Raw genomic sequence first — 24,725 nt, forward strand, 5'->3', positions numbered from 1 at the left:
CTCACATATCTCCTCCTTGGGCAATCCCAGCTCAATCTTCTTTTCTGCAGCAGAAACTGTAAAAAAAAAAAAAAAAGAAAAGAAAAGAAAAGAAAAGAAAAAGAAAAAACCCTTTGACCTTTTAGAACATAGCTATGGTGTGTGTGTGTGCGCACGCAGACACACACACACACACACACACACACACACACACACACACACACACCACTTTTAGAAAAGGTTAGGCAAAAAAAGACTCTAGTCTTCTTGGTCTTTAATATTATCCACTCCTGACATAGTCTCTACCCAAGGCAATTTCTGCCTTTACTGCCACAAGGTATCAGGCATTTGTGTCTACAAGCTGTGGCGGGAGATGGGGGAGAGAAGGGAGAAGGCTTACTTGTCCTAACCTTCATGGTAGGTAGGAGTAGACCTGGGCCCAACATCTGTGCTTGGAATGTTCCAAGTGTTCTCCCTACTGTGTCCTCATACTGATCACATGTCTTTTTGTTCGGTATTCTTATGATATTCTAGTAGCATACACTTTCTTTCTTATAAATCTAATTGTGCTACACAGAAGCAAATTTCTCATCTTGCTCTTATAACCTTTTTACTTCTTGTGGTTGCTGTTACTGCGTCTGCTGCTGCTTCTGCTTCTGCTTGATTTTCTGTTGTGGAGGACCAGGATCAGATACCTATTACTACTTTACAGCGTTCTGTAATCCAGAAGTAACCCATTGTCCCACACCTCTTTGTTCTCTCAGGGGCTTAGATGGCATTTTGGTTTCTGGACTTGATTTTGCTATCGTTTGGTCTCTTGGTCATGAAAGAGAATTTATGTTTGTCAATTCTTAGTTAAGTACTCATAATTTTCAATTTGGTTGAAATACCAAGTTTAAACATATTGAAGTATAAATTATAGAACTATATGGTTTGGTGAGATTTGATAATTCATCTGTGTATCTGCTCTCAGTCAGAATGTAGAACAAAAGTATCCTTCCTATGGAATCCTATGCAAGTCTTTACAAACCAAAAGTGAAAAGGGGAATACACCTGCATGCCTGTCATCTCTTGGTACTTCCTCCCAACTAGCCAAACTTACTGTCCTTCCTTCAGGAACCATGCCATGCTATGGTCATGCCCATGTCAAATAATCCATGTCCACTCGGGTCTTCTGCTCTTTACACATTCTCTCAAGGCTTCCTCTGCCCCTTTTAATATTATTTCATTGGGGAATTGATTTCAACCTAAGAACTGTGGAGTGACAGTGGTGGTTTGAATGAGAATGGCCCCCATAGGTGATTTGAATGCTTGGTTCCCAACTGGTAGATACTCTGGAAGGAGTAGGCTGTGTGTCCTTGTTGGGGAAAGTGTGATCCACAATTAAATGATTCCTTATAAGAGTTGCCTTGGTCATAGTATTGCCTCACAACAATAAAACAGACTCTAAGGCAGACAGAAACAATCTGGTGCCATCATTTATGCCTGCTGACATGGCCGTACAATATTTTTAGCAAATATTTCTAGTCTTTTCTTAACATTCAATTGAGAAAACAAATGCCTTGGGAGTAATGTATTAGATATCATTGTTTAGTACAGAATCTCCTTGGAAACTTGTAGGTGGTTGCCGATAATGATCAGGGACATAAGCCTTCATATGGTGTGTAATGGTTGTTCTTAGAAACTGGCACAATATGCATTTTTAAATATGAGTGAGAATGTGGTGGAAACTGGCAAAGGAGAATCTGAAAAGACAGAATTAATTTCAAAAGATTTTCATGTTCTTTGTATTATTGATATTTATATTTTTGATATTTTGGTGATTCTCTTCTGTGACCTGATCTGTGCTGTCTAGTCTAGAAAGAAAACTTACTTTGTGAATGGTATCCACAATAATAAAGTACCAATAAGATTTGGGGCTTGGGGCTTGGGGCTTGGGAAATGACTCTGTTGCTAAGGTAATTGTCATGCAACATGAGGACCCAAATTTGGAACCCCAGCACCCAGGGAAAAGCCAGATGTGACAGCATGCATCTGTAACCACACTTCTGTGAAGTAGAGACTAGAGGGTTCCTGGGGGCTTGTTGGCAAGTCGATATTACTGAATTGGTGAGCTAGGGGTTTGGCAAAATGCTATGTCTGAAAAAATAATAAACCAGGGTGGAGAACAGCTAAAGAAGTCAATTATCAGCTTGTAGACTCCACATAGTCAAATACATATGTGTACATGCATCCTCACCCCACATGTGTTCACAATCACATGAACATGCAATATACCACATATAAATACACACAAACAAAAATGCATAAAGCTTATGTTTTTTCCTTTAATTAATACCATTTGAAAAATGTGAGTCTCGATTTTCTAATGTTTGAACTCAGGTAAAAGAGGGGATCCTTTGGTGTTCTTTGTCTGTTTTTAAAAGTGTTTGGAAAGTCGTCGTCATGAAGTTGAGGACGTCTGCTTCGCTCGCTGGCAGCATAGCTTCCTCGTGGCCCCATGCCTTTTTCTAATTTAGCAGCCTCCCTATGTGTCTATCTGTGTTCTCCATGTTCTAGTCCTAGATCCTGCAAAGCATGATCAATGTTTTCCCGCCCTGCGATCTCATGTGGAAGAATTTGTGTGCCTTGTTCACTACCCTAAGCAAACATGTTGTTTCCCATAAGTAGGGGAACAAACATGGGAACAGGCTACCATTTTGCAATGCCTTATTTTAAAAAACCCTATAGAATTTTTTTTAAAGTATTACTGTTCGGCTATTTGAACAACAAGACTTTATGGTGGATCGTAGGTTGTCAAAAATGCATTGAAGTGACTTTAAATGGATCTGTAGTCTTATTTTATGTGCATGGATGTTTTTCCTACATGTATGTCTATATACTATATGCATGCAGTGTTTCTAGAGGCCAGAAAATGGTGTTGGATCCCTCAGAATTGACAACCTTGGAGATAGTTGTTAACTACTACGTGGTTAACAGAATTGAACCTGGATCCTCTGAAAGACCCATTGAGCCATTTCTCTAGCTCCCGTCAAAGTATCTTTGAACAGAATTAACTACACTCTGCTCAGGTGCTGTCTGCTGCTACCCCTATACAGAGAACAGCACTGGTTATTGACAACCTCTTTGTAAAACCAAAACCTTCTGTCTTTGTCCCCATCTCAGGTAGATGCACTGAGATTACGGCTGGAAGAGAAAGAATCTTTTCTCAATAAGAAAACAAAACAGCTCCAAGACCTCACTGAAGAGAAGGGGACCCTAGCTGGAGAGATCCGTGATATGAAAGATATGTTAGAAGTAAAGGAAAGAAAAATCAATGTTCTTCAGAAAAAAGTGAGTAGCCGATACAACTTCAAGCTGAGAGTTGCTGCCATACATGTGTCTGATATCTCAGAGAAATTTAGGTCTGTGGAAGATAAAGTATATTTTGAACTTTAGTTTAGGATGATCAACTTTTTATTTACTGGTATTTAATTTACTAATAGTTGTACTGTATTATTTTTAGCATGACCTGTGTGTTTTCTATTTGATTACCTAAGAACTAAATAGAGATTTTTTTAACTTACTATCTTAATCACTGAGGAATTATACCAATTTATATACAAATCTAAAACTTAAGCCTGTGGGGCTAAGAGCTTGGATTGTAGCTCAGTGGTAAGAGTTCATACCTGGCATATTCTAGGCCCTGAGTTCAGGTTAGGGAACTCAGGAAAGATATGTAGATGAAAAATATAAATTCCAAGTGGCTATTTAATGTTTTTTCATTATGAAAGTTGAAAAGTATTTTAAGGAGTGTGTCTTAATGACATATTTTAGACATACTCTGTAATTACATCGAATTTGGTTGGTCACATCCTCTTGTCTTTATCCATTTCTATTGCCATAGCAAAACATCTAAAACTGAGGAGTTTATACAGTGACATTGAGTTTCTCACAGTTCTGGAGGCTAGAGAGCCCTGGATCAAAGTCTTTTTGCTTTCAAGATGGCACCTTCTCATAATTACATGCTCCTTCAGGGCTAAGTGCTTCATTCACACGCGATGACAGAAGGCTGTAAAGGTTGAGCTAGTTCCTCTTTGCCCTTTTATTAGGTCCTTAATCCCACACAGGTCATGGCTCTCTTGACCATCATTTTTAAAACGCTTCACATAGTAATAAGCTGGTCATTAGCTTTTAACATAAATATGTTGGATACTACACCTAGACCAGATCAATGACCAAATCCATGTGGACTATTTAGAGAGGTTTTGTCACTTCTTATGTGAAACTAACTTTTACTTAGAATCAGCGGAGAGAACACTCTACCACAGCGATCCAGTAAGATGCTCAGCTTCATCAGGACCCCTCTCTTCTTCCCTTTTTCAGTGGTCCATTTTATTTCCAATTGGGGACCTTGATACTGTGACATCACCACTGTTTTACTTTGGAGAATTCTCATTGTGTGAGTTATACAGGTTTTTGGTACCCAGCATTTTCCTTATTATTGTTATTGTTATCTTTAAAAGGTCAGCAAGAGGAAGAGCTGTTTCATAACCCTGCTCTCCTCTGACAATTAAAATGCTAGAAATATACAGAGCTTTCTGATCCGTGGGTCACTATTATGGAAACTGTGATGAGCAGCAAACTGGTTAGCCAGGAAGCCACTGTGGCTAGCATGGACCTGTGACACTGCCGATGCAGACACAGAGGAATAACTGGCTCCTCTTTATGGGGTCATTTGTCACCATCTCTCACCTGGACTATACCATCATTACCCTAGACGTTTTCTTACATCCATCTACACTTGTGGTTCCTACATTCTGTTCTTAACATGGAAACTAGAACTTACCATTTAGATGCCAAAAGAATTTAAGTCACTCTCTAATCAGAACTTTCCCATTTCAACCACATATATAATCTATAGGTCTCAGTATAAATGAAAACATGGAAGTCTTTGCTCCCAAATTAGGGATGTTAGGATAGTAATAGTAGATCATTAAGTCAAGAAGGGCAGCCGGCACAGCTGTACAAGTCACAAGTCCATGCTACTGTCTCATCCAAGTGGTTCAACTTTCACAGAGGTCATAGAACCCTAGTTAATTTGACCCCTGACCTCACATCCTCTTTGCTCATCTATATTAGTGACTGAGGGCAGCGTATTCTTCTGAATAGACATACATGCTCTCTCACAGTGCTGACATTTTATAGGATTTCACCTCTCGCAGGGCACTGGTTCCAGACCCATTGTGCTATCTATCCTCTGATAAGCTCTTCGGGTGGGATGAGCTGTAAGTATGACAAGCATATTTTAAAGATTTGTCAAGGAAAGTGCATGTCAGAGCACTTAATAATTTCAATATTATTTTATGAAAAAGTTTTGGGTATATCAGTTATATAAAATATGCTGCTAAAATTACTGTTACTTGTATCTTACTGTCTACTGAGACTATTAGGAAGTGTAAAATTACCCACGTTCATCTCACTGTGTTTGCACCAGACAGAACAGCTACAAACATTCACACAGCCCAGGCCTTTGCTTCTTGAACATCTCTGTTCAAAAGGCTCTTTATCATAGACCTTAATCCTCCCCTCCCACATACAACACCAGGTACGTATTCCAAATCCCTCTGGTTTACACGTACAATTTTATTTTTCTAAATATAACTTATTACCATCTGGAAAATACATACCTTTTAAACGTTTTCCATTGATATTATCACATTCCAGAATGTAAGGCTTTATTATTTTTTCCGCTGCTGTATTTTTAGCACATAGTAGGCATATTTTCTCAATAAACATTTAGTGAATGGGTGGATGAACTTACTCCAGAGTTAATATACTGAACAGGAACATCCGATTGGTTAAGGTTAAGGTCTACCGTCATTACCTATTGTCAGGAAAACCTCTGCCTGCCAGCTTGACTGGAGAATGAGATGTGCAAAGAGAGGGACACATGTTTCTCTAGTCTCTGATGGGATTATCAATGAATTCCTAGGGCCTCAACCCCCTCACCTTCCTATGCCTCTGTTACTCCATAAATACTTCCTCTACTCTTTCCTCTTAAGGAACAGGAAAACCTCTTTCCACTGTATCCCTGTTCTATTATCCTTGACCAGAAACCTAAATAGTGCACTGGCTTATGTCTTACAAACAAATTAAAGTTACATTAGTTCTTGAAACTTCACCAAAGATTTAACAATCTTTTGTGTAGATCTCTCAGGATAATGGTTATTTGACTGATTGTACTGCTGATTCATTTATGAACAAGGGATTTGGAAAGTGGATTCCCATATTAAGTACTAGATCATTAATAAAGATGATTAGAAGAGACCTGGGCAGAGACAACCAAGCACCCTTGAAGGAGGCAGGGCTGATCATGGGCGGGGCTGCTCGGGGGCGGGGCTGCTCAGGGGCGGGGCTGCTCAGGGGAGGTGGGACCAGCAGCGATTGTTACCGCAGCAGGAGCAAGCGTGTATTCTAAAGATTCAAAAGAAGACAGAGTTAGTTTCCACTGCTGGGTCACACTCCCTCAGAAATCAAGCAAAGGGAGGAAAAATTGACTTTGGCCCATGGTTTCGCAGGTTTTGTCCCATGGTTGGTTGGCTCTACTGCTTGGGTCCTGAGGTGAAGCTGAACATCATGGTGTCCAGACAGTGTGCCAGAGAGAGCTATTCATCTCATGACAGCTCAGCAACGGGGAGGGCGAGGAAGGGGCCGAGGACTAATAGACTCAGTCACTTGCTCATAGTGACCCACTTTCTTCAGCCCACCAGGCTACACTTAAGTTTCTACCACTTTCTTAAATACAAGCAGCTGTAGCCTAGGCCTTTATTTAGCATATGACCGTTAGGAACAATTTAGATTTGAGCCATGAAAAAAGATTCTATTTGCATCCTTACAGTGACTGAAAACAAAACTGGCGTCTGCTGGATGTGTATGTACCGAATACTGAGTATTGGGTCCTCTGTCTCATGCACTGTTTCTGTTATTTTTGACTGTTATCTAGTGGTCTGGGTCCAAGAATTTACCTCAAAAAGACAAAGGAATAGTTGGGTTTATAATAAGCTTATTCAAGGTCAGGTAACCTAGGTACGAGGTTTTACTTTTGTGTTTGAGAAGATAGAATAAATCAGATAATGCAAATTGAGTGAATAAACTTCTCTTTTTGTGACCCAAATTTGTGTGATGGTGACACAAGTTGTTGAAAGTGGGATGAGGAAGAAGCTCTCAGTTCATCGTTTGCCAGGAGTCGAGGTTATATGTTCTCATTCTTGAGTAGTAAGGGCAATAGTGGTTGGCAAGCTATTGGGACAACACTTCATATCTAGGTAACAGATGTGCATATTTTGTAAAACTTGTAATTTCCCTAATAGCCATAATCAAAGGTCTGAGTACACGTTTGGATGTTTTAAAACTGAGAACAACACTATTGACGTATTATATCTTCTTTAGGCAACATGTTTCAATCTTGAACTTATTGGGTTTGGAAATGTGAAGGTGTTTATGAGCTTCATGCTAATTTTTTTCTTGTAAATATATCTGTGTAGTACATGTACATATACATGGTCGCATGTATGAGAAGGTGTAGGCAGATACATATGTGTTTATGTGTGCACAAGTATGTAGAAGTGTAAGGCTGGCATCAAGCTTCTTCCTTGATGGATCTCCATTTTAAACACTGAAGCAGGAGCTCTCACTGTAGCTCACCATTCAACTACACTGGCTAGCTTGTGTGCTCCAGGGATTCCATGTCTTGAACTTCTGTGCTCTGGGTTTTCAGCTGTGCTGCCACAGCATTCTGGACTTTGCCTGTGTTCTCTGCTTAACATGCATGGTCTCTACATGGATTCTGAAGATCCAAATTCTGCTCCTCATGTTTTGTATGACAAGTACTGTGTCCACGAAAATACATCCCTAGCCCATGTTTCTTTTTAACTATTTCCCAATATATCTGGAGAGGCAATGAAAGCCCTGCAGTATAGTGAAGGGGCATGGCCTATTATAACTTAATAGTGACCAAGAAGTTATCTACAAATAAGTGATAGACACAGTTCAGAAGCTGATTCGGATCTGTGCGAGCTACAGCTAGATAAAGCCCCTGCACAGAGTCCAGACATGCACACAAAGTCCCACCCTTAGCTAAGGAGCTATTGACATTAACAGCTCCTTGGAGAGGGAGGATTAGTTTTCTTTAAGGGTGTGGTACCTGGTGGTCCACACACTCTAGTAGATGGTCACTTATATCTAGAGTGTATAAGCAGGAGTAAGCTTGATGGGTTAAAAAAAAAAGAACACAATGTTGAGTGGCTATGGATTGGGAAGTAGATCTGGGAGAAGTTGGGGTGAGAATAAATATGAGCAAAGGACAATGTATCAAATTCCCCAAGAATTACTTTTGAAATGAGGGAATAACATAGAAGGCAATGATGCCTTGTCTTTGGGTCTGGAGACTTAAGAGTTTTGTCTACATTCAACATAAACGTCTACTTCAGAGCAGGCCTGGTTAGAGCAGCATAAGCTTTGGATGAGGGTGTGTTGGTATGGAATAATAATAAACTCATGTCAAAGTCAAATCTGCAATGTTATGTCGTTGGCAACCTGCGCTGTGTTTTTGGTGTTAGGAGAACTGGCTATATTCTCTTAAATGGAGCTGAATAAAGAGAGAAACTCAAGTGGCAGGTTGCCTCTGAGTGACCTTTTACAGGAAGACAGAATCCTCAGGATGGACTTTTGACGCTGATTTCATAGTTTGCCAAGGTCCAGAGTATTTTACTAGGCAGCAGAACTGCACTTGTGAGTGTTCACTGGGATATCCACTTGATGCTCTACCAAAGGCAGGAAACACTAGTTTTGTTTTGCAACCATAGCCTTTTGTTCCCACACCTGGAGACACCGTCCAGCTGATGAGGTGTTACTTGACTATTGAGTCTTTGTAGGGAATGCTATAAAACCTCGATGACATCGTACATTTGGAGTGTCTAGAATACTCGTGATATTAGGACTGGTAGCGACATTGAAACTGCATCAGTTTTCGATTGCCACAAAGCTCACGGAACCTTACAGCATAAACTTGCTACCCAAGAATTTGCTGTAAATTTTCAATATCCGTTTTCATTCGGGATCTCAGTTACATGAGCACAAACGTACGAAGCGGGGGGACTTTATGTTGCGGGGAAGAAGAAGCAGCAGATACATAGAGTGCCTTCTGACTGGGAAACTGGAAGGAGGGGTGAGTGGGCTTGGCTCCTGTGCATGGTGTGTATGGCTCTGCTAACGTCAGCACCTCTATTCTCCACATCTGGGATTACTGTGGTCGAAATTCTGACAGACAATAAACTCAGGGATAACGGTGTACTCTCTTACTGAGTTTTCTGTTTTAGGGCTTTTATTGCCGTGAAGGGACACCATGGCCACAGCAACTCTTATAACAGAAAACATCTAATTGGGGCTGGCTTACAGTTTCAGAGGTTTAGTCTGTTATCGTCATGGTGAGAAACATGATGGCACGCAGGCAGACATGATGGCACAGAAGGAGCTGAGAGTTCTACATCTTGATCTAAAGGCAGCAGAAGGAAGACAGACACACTGGCCAAGACTACACCTCCTAGTAGTGCTGCTCACTATAGGCCAAGCATTCAAACACATGAGTCTGTGGGGGCTTTCCTATTCAAGCCACCATACTCCCCATGCATCAGTAACTTCTCCAGTTCTTCAGCAGGGAGAGAGAGAGAGAGAGAGAGAGAGAGAGAGAGAGAGAGAGAGAGAGAGAGAGAGATCCTCTTGTTCTCAGGAAGCTGATATCCTGATAGGGAAGTATTCATGCCTAATAACCCTTTATATCACTCCATGTAGCTTGCTATTGAAAGCATACTACATGGTAGCATATATAACAGAACTACTTATGACCACTTTAAGCCATAAAAATCCATAGGAAAAATATCTCATTTTAGAACAAGATTATTCACAATTAAGAACTGTCTCAGCACTAGGAAGCCAAAACGAGGAGGCAAGCATCATCGGGGTTCATAACTAAGAGGTAAATGAGCAGTCAGGCGTCACCTCCGTCGACGGATGCCCTCACACCCTCCTCTGTCTGTTCTCACATTGCCAACTAAGTAGGGATTCAGACTTTTAGGACTGCCTCGATTTTTGTTCACATGTGCCTCCTTGACAGGATGTATCCAAGACCTTTCCTCTAAATGGCTCCAACCTTCACCCTTGAGTTTTGAGCTCATTTTTATGTCACATCCTTTAGATTTTTTTTTCTGGTACTACAGTCTGGGAGAGATTTTGAGCTCATAAAGAAGATAACTTCATCTCTTTGCAAAATTCTTACCACATGTTGACCCGCTTTCAATCAAAATACACTGGGCTGTTGATGAGTGAGAACTTGGGAAAGGAGAAATTTCTCTGAGATCTACTTCTGTCTTCAGAATAGTGTCATCTATGAGAAGAGTCATTTGCCCCAGTGAAATGTCAAACCCACTCAGTGTTCCGGGTATGGTACGTTCTGTGTAGGCTGCAGGAGGAACCATCCATGAATAATAAGGCTCGGAGGAGGACATGACTGTTGCTCTTCCCACGCCTACCACCTCCAGCCTTGGCTCTGTTTGTTGCAGTGAAATGTGCAGCTAAGGTAGGGCCTGGTGTAGGCAAGCTCGTTCTGCATCTGATGGTAGGGAACCAGCTGGCGGACCCAGGTTTGGTCTGCAACCACAGTAGCTGTCGTGGGTTTGAGGCAATATATTCTCAACCCCTTTTCTGCTTTCTTGTGAGCATTTACAATTTTGTTGGCCACAGCTGGGCAGCTAAGTAAGGGCATAATTCGGAGTGTTGAGTTGAGAGTGAAGGCTAGTAAAAACTACATGTTATACTGGTTCCATTACTCTTGCTGTGAGCAGAAGAATTTGGGGAAGAAAAGAAACTATTTGTTTTACAATTCAGGGTTAGAGTCCACCGTTGAGGGAATTAAAGTAGAAATACAAGATCAGAATATGAAAGCAGGCCTGCTGGTTGCTTCACACAGCATCACCTCCAACCAAGAACTGACTCTGTAGTGGTCGAAGTGTGGAACGAGCAAGAGAACATGGTGGCAGGTAGGCAGGCAGGCAGGCAGGCAGGCAGGTAGGCAGGTAGGCAGGTGGGCAGGTGGGCAGGTGGGCAGGTGGGCAGGTAGGCAGGTAGGCAGGTAGGCAGGTAGGCAGGTAGGCAGGCAGTTAGTTAGGCAGGAAGGCAGGAAGGCAGGCAGGCAACAGTCAGCAGACAGGTTACTCTTCTTTTGTCCTTTATGAAACAATCTGAGTATAAACCTGCCAGTCTGTCTGTCTGCCTGCTTCCTTCTGCTGCCTACCTGCTTTCTCTTCCTCTGAAGTATGGTGAATCCCCTTTATCCTGCACTTTTTAGCCTGCCTGTGGGAACCTGGATGTCCCACCTCTTCTGCCCAACCATTGGCCTCTAGCATCTTTATCGATTTTATGAAGAACCAATTGGGGAACAGGAGCTCCAGCGTTCATATGCAGATTCCTGCTCAAGGCATCAGAACCACACCCCCTATAAACAAGGACAGTGATGTTTGAACTATTACTATTGTTCTGTTTTATAATTTTTATATACAATGCCTCATACTTATAAAGAGTGTATATTATTCTCTTTTGGATTATTAGAACGATTAGTATTTAAGTTTATTGGCCACTGTCATCATGGTATTGGTAAAGGACATCTCCCCTCCCAGGAGGAATGAGATGAGCAAGGAGTAGTTTCTGGAAATGTTGACAACTCAATCTGGTGCTAAGGGACTTAGAATTGCTGTCGAGTACAGGCACCAGGAGTAGCGTTTTCAAGGCTTGGCAGGAAGAGGCAGCACAGTGTGTTCGGGGAATCAAAAGTAGCTTAATATAGCTGGACCACACTTCTTGCTCCATTTACAATACCAATTTCACAGCAAGAGCTTTTCTTTATGTCTTCTAGCAATCAAATATATTATGTAGTTAAAAACTGACTGACATTTTGACTTCCACACTGTAAATGTTCTCCCCTAGTCCCTTATGACTTACAAGTGGCAATAACGATTATCTGTGTTATTTCAAAACGCAGTTCATGGCCAGATCTCATGCTGAGAACTGATTCTCACTCGCTGAGAGAGCTGAGGCAAACCAAGAGATGCAAGTTCGCTTTTAAATAAACACCGGCTTCCAGGTTAAGACCTCATATTCCGTACTCAATTTCATCATGGTAGCTTTAAAAGAAAGGGTTTCATATAATCACCTGTAAAACACCCCCCAAAAGATTTAAATTAAACTGTCTGGAGTCCATGACCATCTCTGCTACCCTGCCGGGCGAAGGCATCGTGACATCTGTCCATCAGTTGCCAGTTGTTGCCTGCAGTCTTGTGATAGGGATTAGAAGTGGTTGAGACTTTACATTTTTCAGTCTGGAGATGATTCTGTTTGTCTTCCCACATACTCCCCCAGGCCATTTGATTTGAATCAATCTTATTTATGTGGGAAGGAAAATTTTCTGTCTGTCTTTTTCACTTACCCTGTATTTGGCATTGGATCCCGCTTTGCTGTAAAGTAAGTTTATGCATAAGTATATTAGCACTTTTCAATGTATATTGTGAGGGAAGTCCATAACTTGAATCTTATAGAATACATGTATAAGTTCCCCTACAAATAGTTGTTAAGTCAGTATTGTGTTTTCTTGGTCTGAAACTCTACAGATATTACAGTATTATTCCCAGTCTTTCTTTTTTCCTTTCCTTTCCCAGGTTTTACAACTTACATAAGCCAAAATATATAACTTATTTAAACGGACAATTTTAAAAACAAAAAACAGAAGCTTAATTCTGAATTAATGGCATAGAATGTATCTGTCAGTTTAGAACCTTGTAATAATATTCGGATTATGGTTCCTGTTTAGGTTGCTGGTTTTTAAAAACGAGTAATAACACAAGCATTAAACTGGTGACTTGTCCTTGGTTAATGTAGTTACAGTTCTTCATAAAGAGGTTTCTAAGTTGAGGATCCCAGGTCCTCACCGCCCTGGTGTCACCTAGGAGTGTGACTGTGGTGTATTTGGTATCAATGGCTAAGTTACATTGCACAGAACAGTTGACTTTAGAAATAAAGGTAGTTTCTGTGCACGTGGCCTCATGACATCAGCACTATGAGGTTGGCTCCCCAAGTTCGAGAATTGGCAGGACCAGGAAGCTTCAATGCATCCTAAACTCTCTTCTGTTGCCTTGAGAACAGAGAGGCCATGTGCAAGGGCTGCAGGGGCCCTGTGGCTGGCAGTGGTTTGTCATGTACAGCAGCAAAAAAGAAAAGTTATAATTCTAAGACCCCACAAATCCAAATTTGGCTAGCAGAAGGAGGGTGCTTGGAAGTGCATTTTCCACTGGAGCCTCTCGACAAGTATTCCTCCTGGATGACACCTTGATCCCGCCCCTGAACATAAACTCCAGATGTCTACATAGGACTTCTGACCTACACAACCATGTTTGATAAGTGATTGTTGTTTTAAGTGACTAAACTGGAAGTGTTTTGTTACATGACTGTAGGAAATAGATTCAAGTGAATATTAGAGTAAAAGATAAAAAATTCAGTTGGAAGTAACAGGACTGGGGTTCAGAGTATGTGGACAAGAAAGATTCATGGTCCACTGAAGGAGCACTCTCAACAAAACCATTTCTAACACCTCAACTCCTCAGGTTGGGAGTCTGTGGAATTTTTATGAAATTTTATAATTTTTAATTATTTTAAAATGTTTGCTTAAAAGTAAACTGCTATTATACTGCTTATATTGTGTTGTTTCAGATCAAGTAGTTGAAAATTTCAAAAGTGATATTACACATTTCTGTCCATTTCTCTAGGAAATCTGGAGTTCAGTAAAAGCAACAACAGGTCTTATTCATACATTTATTTCTGTAAGCAGTACAGTTTTGGGCATGTTATAGGTGATTAAGAAATGTTAGATAGAAAAGTGAAATGGAATGGACTGATAGAACAATCTGTCCAAAGTTCTGGTTACATTCAAAGCAAATAAACAAGCAGGAATGGCTGTGTTCCAATAAAACTTTATTTTACAAATGGCCTGATTGGCTCACAGGCTGTAGTTTGCTGAATTCTGGTGTAGATCAAAAGTTATTATTCCCTGTAGGCAATTCCATCGTATAACCACCTTCATCATATGACCAACTTCATGGAACATATGAACATTTTTTATGCATCCTAAATATCGAGCAGAGGTGAACAAGGCATACTTCTTTTTTAGAGCACATGTGATCTTTGACTCAGAGAGTCTTCCTAGTGAGATGGGAAGCCATTCGTTCCCAGGGGTGAGGCCTTCCCCACTTCCTCTTCCTCTATAGCTTTTTTGTGTGTGAGCGATTCTGAGTGAAGCAAAGCTAAGCGATCAGGACTTGTGCGAGTGAATGGCACCCACTGATGGCAGGTGGAGAGAGTTCTTTCTGTAGTGCTAAAATATGAAGCTAAATTCTGCAGGTTATATACGATACACTAACAATATAAGAGTTTACAAGGGGTGGCATATGCCAGAGCCCTTCAAATCATGAATGATTGTGAACGGAAGAACAGCTGGAGGCACAGCCACAGGCAGTCAGGTGAGAAGGTCGGAATGGAGGGGCAAAGAGCCTTTGCCATCCTTCTGTGCTTATGTTTTCTTAGAGGTAAGGGTCCCACAAGGTCTGTGGGACCCTGTGATGGCACCTGTAAATTTTAGATGATGTGGGGGACTGAATGTAGAATTGTTTTACCAAGGCCACCTATGTCACTGGCTCTTCCCATGGGAATTCTTTTTTTTTTTTTTAATTAAGATGTAGGCATTGATTTAGCCATAAGCTTGTGATGTACAAAATAAATGCATTTTTCTGATCACTAAAAACACTCCAGTGATGAATTATCCAAACAAGTGATGGCACAGTTATGCATAGAAATTCCTCAGTATAAACGGTATCATAAAAGAATACTGAATGGCAAAGAAAAATGCTCAGGCTATTTTGTTAATTGAAGTGAACTAATGTATATATAAAGAAATGTATCAAAATGTTTGTGTGGGGTGTGTGTGTGTGAGTGTGTGTGTGTGTGGTATGAGTGAGTGTGAGTGTGTGTGTGAGTGGGTGTGTGAGTGTGTATGTGTGAGTATGTGTGTGTGAGTGTGTGTGTGGTGTGTGTGAGTGTGTGTGTGAGTGTGTGTTTGAGTGTGTATGTGTGAGTATGTGTGTGTGAGTGGGTGTGTGAGTGTGTATGTGTGAGTATGTGTGTGTGGTGTGTGTGAGTGTGTGTGTGAGTGTGTGAGTGTGTGTGAGTGTGTGTGAGTGTGTGTGAGTGAGTATGCGTGAGTGTGTGTGTGTGGTGTGTGTGTAGTGTGTGTGTGTATGTGGTGTGTGTGTGTGTGTATGAATTATTGACTGTGAACCCCAAAGCTGCTGCTTATAAGATTTTAAAACTCCAATCATATATATGTTAGTCAACTTTCTATTTTGGCTATGATGAAATGCCTGAAAAAAATCACCTTAATGGAGGAGAGATTTCTTTCTTTCTCCCTTTCTCTCTTTCTCTCTATCTTTTTTTCTTTGGTTATTTATTCATTATTTTGGTTAGTGTTTCTAGGGGTTTAAGGCCATTGTCAGTGGGCTCCATTGCTTGTAGGCCTGTGATATGTGGCAGAATACTATTGTGATAGGAGTGTGTGGTACAAGCTACTATGTACCCCAGAAGCAAAGCTCAATGGAGAAGTCAGGAGAGGAAGCAAAGAGTTTGGAACAATACATTTCCTTCAGTGGCTTCAACAAGGTCCTGCCTTCAAAAGGTACATCACTTCTTAGTTGTAATGCAGACTGATGGAAGCCGTGCCTTGGGTATATACTCTTTGCTGGGTGGACATTTCAGTATCAGACTGTAAAAGCCAGGCTAACTACATTACATTTGGCTTGATTTCCCCATCTCCAAAATGGCATAGGTTCATACCTCACGTTTGGTTTCAGATTTCTCCATATAGGTGTGTTGAGTGAAATACTCATCATGGCTAACCCATGAAAAATTATTATTTAATACTGAAAAATAAGAATTTAAACATAAACCTATCGATTCTTTTAAATCTAAAGCAAAGACCTGGGGGAGCAGGTGCTGGAACTAGTTTATGGAGCCTACATCTAAATTTACACATAGCAAAGTTTACTCTTTGTGGTTTGTATTGTTACAGCTTTTAACAAAAGCTTACAATTGTGTGGCCTCTCCATCATTGGGCTACAAGACAGCTCTGTTACCTCAGAAACTTCCATTGTGCTGCTCTCTTCCTAGTCAGTCCCTGCTGCACCTCTGGCAAGTGGTCCTTTATGCCCCGTTCCTGTGATTTTTATCTCCTCCAAAACATCATGGAACTGGAGTCAGGCAGTGCAGTGCAATCGAGGCCCCTTAGTCCTAGAGGTATCAATAGTTTATTCTAAAGCTACCCCTTTTAGAGGTAGTGTTGTAGATAACCTCATTGTATGAGCAACTTTCCTTGTCGTAATCTCATAACCATGCAGGTTGCCCTGAAGCCATAGTCGTCACAGGGCAATATAATGGCACTGCAGAAGCTGAGGAGGTGAAGCGTCTGAGAGCCAGAAAACCAATGTTTTGTCCAACACACATGGCAGCAATAAGGAGAGAACGCAGAGCCTTTGATGCTAAACTTGCCAAGTTTTTCTCGAAGTGAGATGGGTGGGAAGCTAACTAAAGAGTTGCAAAGAAAAAGATGAGACATGCCTGTGTGTGTGTGTGTGTGTGTGTGTGTGTGTGTGTGTGTGCATGTGAATTGTACATGTTGGAAAATCATGAAACAATCAGATTTGAGAATGAAAAGGAGCCAGTGCTTGTTTTATATTTAAAATGAGAAGGGCTCATTGTTATTGTCATTTGGGTTGTGTGTGTGTGTGTGTGTGTGTGTGTGTGTGTGTGTGTGTGTGTGTGTGTTTCCCTCTCCATTTTCTAGATTTTATAGTAAAGGGTATCGAGAGAATGCCTGGGGGCAGACACTACTTTCTCCTGGGATCAGTTTTATGGAACTGGCCATCACTTTAGAGGTGGGAATTCAGCCTGTTGATAATGGAGGTTATACCTGAAACTTGAGTTTTTTCACTCTTTGTTATTTATCTTTTATTTCTTGAGGAATAAAGTACTTTATTTTAAAGTAATTCACATATAAGTATGCATTAAACTTCTTTTTAGAGCAAAGACATGATATAACTTTTCTCATTAAAAAACAGATTAGATCTTTAAAATAAAATCTTATGAATTTATATAATAATTATCTATTTTATAAGGCAGTAAACAAAGTAAATAATATTTAACCTTAAGAAAATTCATATTTATGGTTTACAATGTAAAATTTAGGGAAAAAAGAATGAAGCACTTATTTTCTCATTTAAATTGGTCATAGTAATAACTTCATTTACCCATTCACACATCAGCTAATTGTGTTCTGTATTATTTTAAACCTCTCTCTCAAAATGCATTTATAGATGTTGACTGAATGTCACAGATAAAGAACTTAGTTAAACACCCAGGGTAATTAATGTATTTGTCTGTTTACAGAAACTTTAACTTAATCCTCTAGTAAACATGGTGCTTGTCATGAGGAAATATAAGTTATTTGTCATGTTTAAATCTAAACTCTCTAAAGTGTTTATTATTGAGGAACTGTCATTGAGCTTTTGGCTTGGAATTTCATTTCCGTTCGTAATTCAAACATTTGTTGTACATTTCTCTGTGGTTTATACATTTTTTTTTCATTTCTATGCCACAAGACCTTTATTTAGAATTTTAAGCTAAACACTTTTTTCTTTGAATAATTCATCTTTTAATCCATCTTTTGATGCTTTTATAGTCTATAATCAAGGATGTGGGAACCAAACAGACTCAGCTAGATGTTATGGTAGTTGACGAACTAGTCTGTCGTTAGATACGACACCTAGTTAGAGTGTCAGCACAGATTAGTGGGGAGCGAGAAGAAGACAGAAAAAATACTGTCTACAGTGCTTACAAAATTAATAATTCCAGATAAGGAAAACACCCAAGGCACCATCCCAGTGCTGAACTGCAGGGACATCATGAATATCAGTTGTAGCAGTTGAAATTGCCTTCTAGCCCGCAGGACGTGCTAATTTGCTCAGACACCTTTTGGCAAACTCCCCTGTAGCATCTGCTTGTTCCAACTGTTATTTATATGCAGTAGTGCCTACAGCTCCTGAGATAGCTCTCTGGGCCTGCCTCTTCCTAACTGGAAGTAAGGGCTTGAGGAATATAGAAGATGTCAGTAGCAACAGGCAACTCAAATTCCTCAAGATAAAGACCATGGCTGGGAAGAATTGAGCAGGCAAGTGAAGATTACTGACTCGGCATTAATAATAAATTTACGGGACTGCAGAACAAATCATGCCAAACCATCTTTATCGTTTTCTAGGTGGATGTGCAAGATTAAAGAAAGGAATTCAATAGCGGTAATATCTGGAATTGAGTAAATCATCTAATTCTGTGTCTCCACAAATCTTTGGGGGCAGTGGGGTGGGGGAAGGGGAGATGGAGAATCACAGTGAGAATTGGCTCTGAGCACTGTCATGTGGATTCAATTTAGCCGTTGTAATAAATTACAATGGAACAAGGTCCATTGGGATGATGTTGGGATCAATAGAAGGTCAGGCTGTAACATCTCCAGCAGTGGTCTGGAAGAATGGATAACACACTTTATTAAGCTTGGCAGGCCAGAGGGTTTTGGAACTGTTGTGGTACACTGCCACTGCCATCTGTTTTCTGAAGCACCTATAGGGTATGTGGTACCATAGGGTTGCTACAGAAAGGTAGAATGTGGGCAATGGTCTGAGTGGTCAATCTGTTTAATGATGATAACCATAAGTCTACAACATATAGAGGACTTATAGGTCTTCCATGCATAGCACCTAACCATTTTCATGAATTGCTTCCTCTAATCCCTATGGCAGCCCTTAGAGGGGGCAATGCAGTTGGTTATGGTCAGAGGTAGTCTCCATTTCACGCATAAACTCTGTGCATAGGTTACTCTATGTGCTCTTAGAGGAAGGCTGTGCTCATTTCTTTGGTTATCTACAACAATGTAAAAAAAATGGTGAGACTCTGCCTCTGTTGATATAGTAATAAAATAAACACATGGTAAAATTTTTACTTAACTCACTGATCTGTGAGGGAACAAGAGAGAAATTAAGCTGTAAAATGAGTCTGGCAAACATTAATAGAGTTAGGAAAATGAAAGTGAATGTATACATGGAAGTGGAGTTAGATTCCCCACCGTATGGAGGGAAAGTGACGGCATCCTATTAGACAGCTCAGAATCTTCACATTTGTAGGTAGGAATTTGTTTCATCACTATAAAATATTTATGATTTATTAAGCTGTGCAGTTGCTCAAAGATAATGGGAGACTGGAATCAAATAGCCTAAGAGAATATGAACACAGCTTTCTTCTACAGCCCAACTCTAAAGAAGGAAATATGAATTATCTCCATAGAACCTGTTAGAATAAGAACTACAGAGCCTACGTCTGTCTCTCTGCAGGAGTCAGGATTGATATGATCTGGAATAAACTAGGAGGCAAGCTTCCAGGCATACCTGTGGATATTCCTTTGAATGATCATCTTGATTAGGTTAACAGGAGGTGTAAGACCCATCCTAAAGAAGTTGGGTCCATTCCCTGGCTTTGGGTCCTGGATTACATAAGAAGGATAGAAATAGTTGAGCGTGAGAATTCATTGTTCTCTGTTTCATGATTGTTAATGTGTTATGACCAGCTGCCTCAAGACCCCGAGGCCCTGGCTTTTCACTGTGATAGAACCAAAGCGAATCCTTATATACTTAATTAAATTGTTCTGTCGGAATACTTTGTTACAGCTACAGGAAAAGTAACTAAAATTGGTACCAGAAATTGGGTTATTTCTGGGCAAAATCTGGCCATATGGGTCTCACACTTTAGAACTGGGTTTAAAGAGAGCCATGGAAGAGTTCAGGACTTTGGAATAGAAAAGTCTTTGGATACTATTAACCAGAGCTGATTAACCCATTTTGAAGGAAGACTGGAAGAAGGGAATGGTGAAAGAAACTTGAGGCTTCACTGATGAAGTGCAGAATCAGAACTCTGTCAGAAACCAGGTGAAGGGCCATTTGTGTGATATTTTGACCAATAATCTGTCTTCACTGTGTCCATATCCTGAGAAAATGAGTGAAATTGCATTGAAAGACAATCTGCTAATTTGTTTGACATAGAAAATTTAAAGACAAGTGTATCAGGCTGTTGCCTGGCTACTTTTTACTGCCCTTGCCCAGTACTAGAGTTAAAAAAGAAAAAGGAAAATCTTGGGTAGATGCGTACACAACACACACACACACACACACACACACACACACACACACACACCAGTGAACAAATTAAACTTTTAGCCAAGGAGCATACTGAAAAAAGATCTGTGACTGTTAAAAAGAAACATCTTGCTGTGTACTATGAAGATAGGACAAGTGCCCCGAGAGTGACACCTCATCCATCAAAAGTACCCGCTGTGAAAATGCAAACTTGTTTGAAGAGAATGAATCTAAACTGAAACAGATACTGCCACTGAAGGGGTGCCTGGCTCCGGAAAAGCATCTGCCCATGGAAGTGTTTCCCTGGGGACAGCACACAAGACTGATGCATCTGGGTTTTTTAGGCAACTGACCCCAACTCAAGATGACAGCAGGAGCTGGTAGTGTCATCCATGTGGTACGGGTTTTGCAAGCATGAAAGATGGATGGCTGTTGGGGTCATACCGTCTTATACCACAGTTGTAGAGAGCCACTGGGCAATGACACTGGGCAGTGTGTACCAGGGTTTGAGTTCTTGGAAGGAAGCCAGGAAAAACCACATGAAGCTGTGAAGGTAAAGCCTGAATGATAAAAGGGACCAAAGGATGCTCCAGATGCCAGGACCTGGGAACATCCACAAAGACAAGGAGCTATCGTGGAGTAGCCTGCCTAAGATAGAGGCATGATGTCCTGAGGATGGCGGGACTGGGGAAGTGGGGTTAGTCAATCCTTTTGGAACCCACAGACGACATCATGAGCACAGGATATCAGACATGGAGCCACCATAGTTGTAGTTGTTTGTTTGTTTGTTTGTTTCCTGGAGTTCTTCTGCTGGTTAGCGGTCTTCTTTGCTCTAATCTGCTTTGCTAGCCCCTTTTGGGATCAGAACGTTTATTATCATTTTTTTTGCCATTGTATATTGGAAGCATGTAGTTTACTTTCTGTTTTCTAGGAAATCACGAATAAGAGATTCCTTTGCATCCCAGAGGAGGTGCAGACGCTGTACTTCAGACATCACTGAAACTGTTAAAGACTATGGGGAGTTCTCAAGGTTGGGCCAACTGTGTGTGTTTCTCTATGAGAAGGCCATATGAGTAGAGAAAAAGTGGCAGAAGGTTGTGGCTTAAAAGATTCAGGGTCTGATTAACAGAGTGTAAAGGTATGAAGGTCGGCGGTGACTGTCAGCTTGGCAGTTTCTGGAATCACTTGGAAGGCCAGCCTGTAGGCACACCTGGGTTGTTCAGACTAGAGTAGCCTTTGAGCATGTTGTTTAAGAATTATCGTGATGAGACTGAGATGGGAAGGCCTATCCTAAGGAAACTTCGTTTTAACTTGCATAGAAGGGGGAAAGCTAACCGAGCATGAAGATGAGTAACACTCTTCTTCCCGATTGTGGATGCTCCTTTAAGCTCCTGCTACCTTTACTTTTGTATTCTGATGGACTATTCTCTCTAATGGTGAGCTAATAAAGCCTTTCCTTCCTCCTTAAACATCTGGGGTATTTTGTTGTACCAGTGGGAAATTTTCTAAGATGTTTTCTAAATGCCTCAGAGGTGACTTCTGAGCCATAGTGGAAATTCAAATAATTTTTGGGCCATAAATTTTTTTTAATGTAGGGGAACTTAAGCCAGACCCCTGGTAAAGTTGCCAAAAGTCACTGATGTCCTCATCTCAAAGGTTTTCAGGATCTATCCCTTGACCCTGGGCTTTAGTATATAGTATGGAGGCCCAGACCAAAATGTCCATGGGAAGAAAAGGACCATGAATGCAATTTAAGTTTATCTGGAGAAACAGGTCCTGGTACATGTGTTCACACGGGGATTTAATTTAATGTATTGATTCATGTGATTCTGGAGACCTGATGAGTCCAAAATCTGGTGGGGACATTGACATGTTAAAGATCTAAGGGTAAATTGTAGATCCATTCCAAGTAAGTCTGTTAGAGAACATGGGAGGACTGGAAGAGATACTGCAGATTAAATCTGAAGGCTAGCTCCCGGAGAATTGATTCTTAGTTTAGTTGGGGAAGGTGAGCCATTTACCTGTATTCAATCAAGCCTTTGTTTGATTGAATAGGGCCCACCCACACTGTAGCGATTAATCTGTTTTACTTAGAGGCCCCTGACTTAAATGTATGTCCCACCCCCACAATACCTTAATGAAGCATCTTGAACAATATTTGACTAAAACATCTGACTACTGTGATCTAGTCAAGTTGACACATAAAATTAGCATCGCATCACCTGAGAAGGCTTGGGGACTTAACCCAACTGTTGAAGTGATTAGGGATAGTAGCAGGGTGTCTGAGGGTACTGACCCTAACCTGGAGTAAAGTATGGTGAATCATGGGTATGTAGCTGAAACTTCCAACCTCAGGACTTTCCCTAGGACAAGCTGCTGTTTGAGTTAAGTTGACAGGCCACAATCACTAAGAGACTAACAAGAGTTTGCCTACATCTTCGTATACCTGCCTTGTCACCACCATCTGTGTCTCCCTAAGTGTGAAGACAAGGTGTAGCTATTGAAGGGGTTCATGAGCCTCACCCTATGAGATGGCTTTTCCATAATGGAGTTGCTAACTGGAGACCATCAGATTATCAAGCCTAGGATACCTTGGTGTTGGGATTTGTAGCCTGAATTGGTAATTTGTTGAGCCAGCACTTTACAGAAAATAAAATTGATAGCATCTCTTTGAGACATCCAGTAATTTAGAGACTTCTTTAATGGACATTTTCATAATGCAGAATAGTACGTCTTTTTTAAAAATTCCCTTATTTGAATATTTTCAGTGGACGAAAGAATTGGGTCATTTTTACTATTTCAGTTTTAATTTCTATTTCTTTTATGCAACGCACCACCACACCCATGATCTTACTAACACACTAAGATGTGCACACTGTCGGACAATTGCCTGATCTTAAACTCTTCCAGTATGGTGGTTCCCTAACATCTCTTAGTGAGAAGGGTCACTTGGTGGTACATGTTATCACTTCAAGGCAATTCCTTAATGCCTTTCCAGACCTGAAAACTCCAGAACTGGTCTTTACAGTCCCACCTTGCCCATTCCATGTAGAGTTGGTTAAAAATGCAGCTCATATTGGTGCTTTCCACCCCTGAGTGTCCCAGCCGGTGGGAGTACTTGGCCACAGCAGTCACAGCAATAAATGTTTATTGAGTGAGTCAGTACATGTTAGTTCTGTAACTGTACCAGGCATCCCGAGAGAAGATGAGGAAGATGTTTATGACTGTCCTTAGTGCCAGGATTGGTATTTTATTTCTGAGTTATTTCTCAGCTATTCAGTGAGTGACTCTTTTGTGCCAGGTGCTCTGTATGGACTTCACGTCTCTGTAGGTGGCTACCTTATCTCCTGCAGGTCTTTGCTCTATTGTAACCTCTCAGTGAAGGCCTCCTCTTGCCTTAGAGGAGTGGAGCCTGCTTTTCCTTACTCCACCCTTATCCCACTCATCCTTCTTTTTTCTATTTGGATGTTTGGTTTTTTTTTACAGAACATTGTACCTTTTCTACACTGTCATCTACTTCTACTTGGATGGGAATCTGTGTATGTCATGTGGGCTGATGTTCTAGATGTTCACATAGGTACCTACCGTGTACCAGGAGTGCCAGCAACTCATGGAATGAATAGCTCATTCTTATCCTCATACAATCTTCCTATTGGTAAAGTGGGTCCTTTTTTATATCCATAGAACAAAAATTGTTTGGGGATTTGCAGTTGCCATAAACCCCAACTGAAAATTCAGTAGTCCAAAGCATGACTAAGGAATGCTGCAGGGATTTGATGCTGACAGGTTAAAGGGAAGGAGGAAGAACAGGCAAAGGATGTTATCGGAAGGGCTACTATACAATTGCTGGCTTTAGTCATGCAAGATGAAGTCTCCATGGATAACTAACCCGCCTGTCAATGGGTACATTAAGTGGAATGACTTGAGGCCTCTGAAATGAACGCTGTAAGTGGATTAGATGGTAAATTTGTTAACATTTATATTCTGGTGCAATTGAAATTTAAGTAAATAAAATCAAAGATAAAATTTATTAAGGCTTAGTTGGTACTGTTTATCGTGTATGTGTGGGAGAAGAGGGAGAAGAAAATTAAGAAATGTTTCAGGGCAGTAGGAGGGAGGAAACAACTACAGTCAAATGTTGGCTTCTTTCTCATCTGTGGCTTAACCCAATTCCTTAGCCCTGGTGCCTTTCTCGCCTCTCCCTGTCTCTGGGATGAGTTCTAAGAGCTCTGCCATAGTGCCTGTCCTATGAAGAAGCTGTAAGGATTCACCAGAACCAGTAAGGAGGGATGGCTGTTTCTGTCCCTCCACCCCCTTTCTCTTCCTTAACGCATTCCTTATTTCATCCTATGGAACAATGAGAGAGGATTTAGAGTCTCCTTT

General features: G+C 40.8%; 1 protein-coding gene across 23 annotated transcripts in view; it reads left to right on the plus strand.

The window, feature by feature from the left end:
• The window catches only part of Erc2 (ELKS/RAB6-interacting/CAST family member 2), an 860,589-nt gene that overhangs the window by 358,116 nt on the left and 477,748 nt on the right, over positions 1 to 24,725 (plus strand). For 22 of the 23 annotated variants that reach the window (XR_015639292.1, XR_015639294.1, XR_015639293.1 and 19 more), the window contains 1 exon segment: positions 3,145 to 3,312. Coding sequence is in view for 16 of the 22 variants with exons in the window: in NM_001401498.1 (NP_001388427.1) it covers positions 3,145 to 3,312 (168 nt within the window). In the remaining 6 variants the exon portion in view is untranslated. 23 annotated transcript variants of the gene reach the window in all.

Source organism: Rattus norvegicus, chromosome 16, assembly GCF_021556685.1.
Source record: "Rattus norvegicus strain SHRSP/BbbUtx chromosome 16, alternate assembly SHRSP_T2T, whole genome shotgun sequence".
Classification (NCBI taxonomy): domain Eukaryota; kingdom Metazoa; phylum Chordata; class Mammalia; order Rodentia; family Muridae; genus Rattus; species Rattus norvegicus.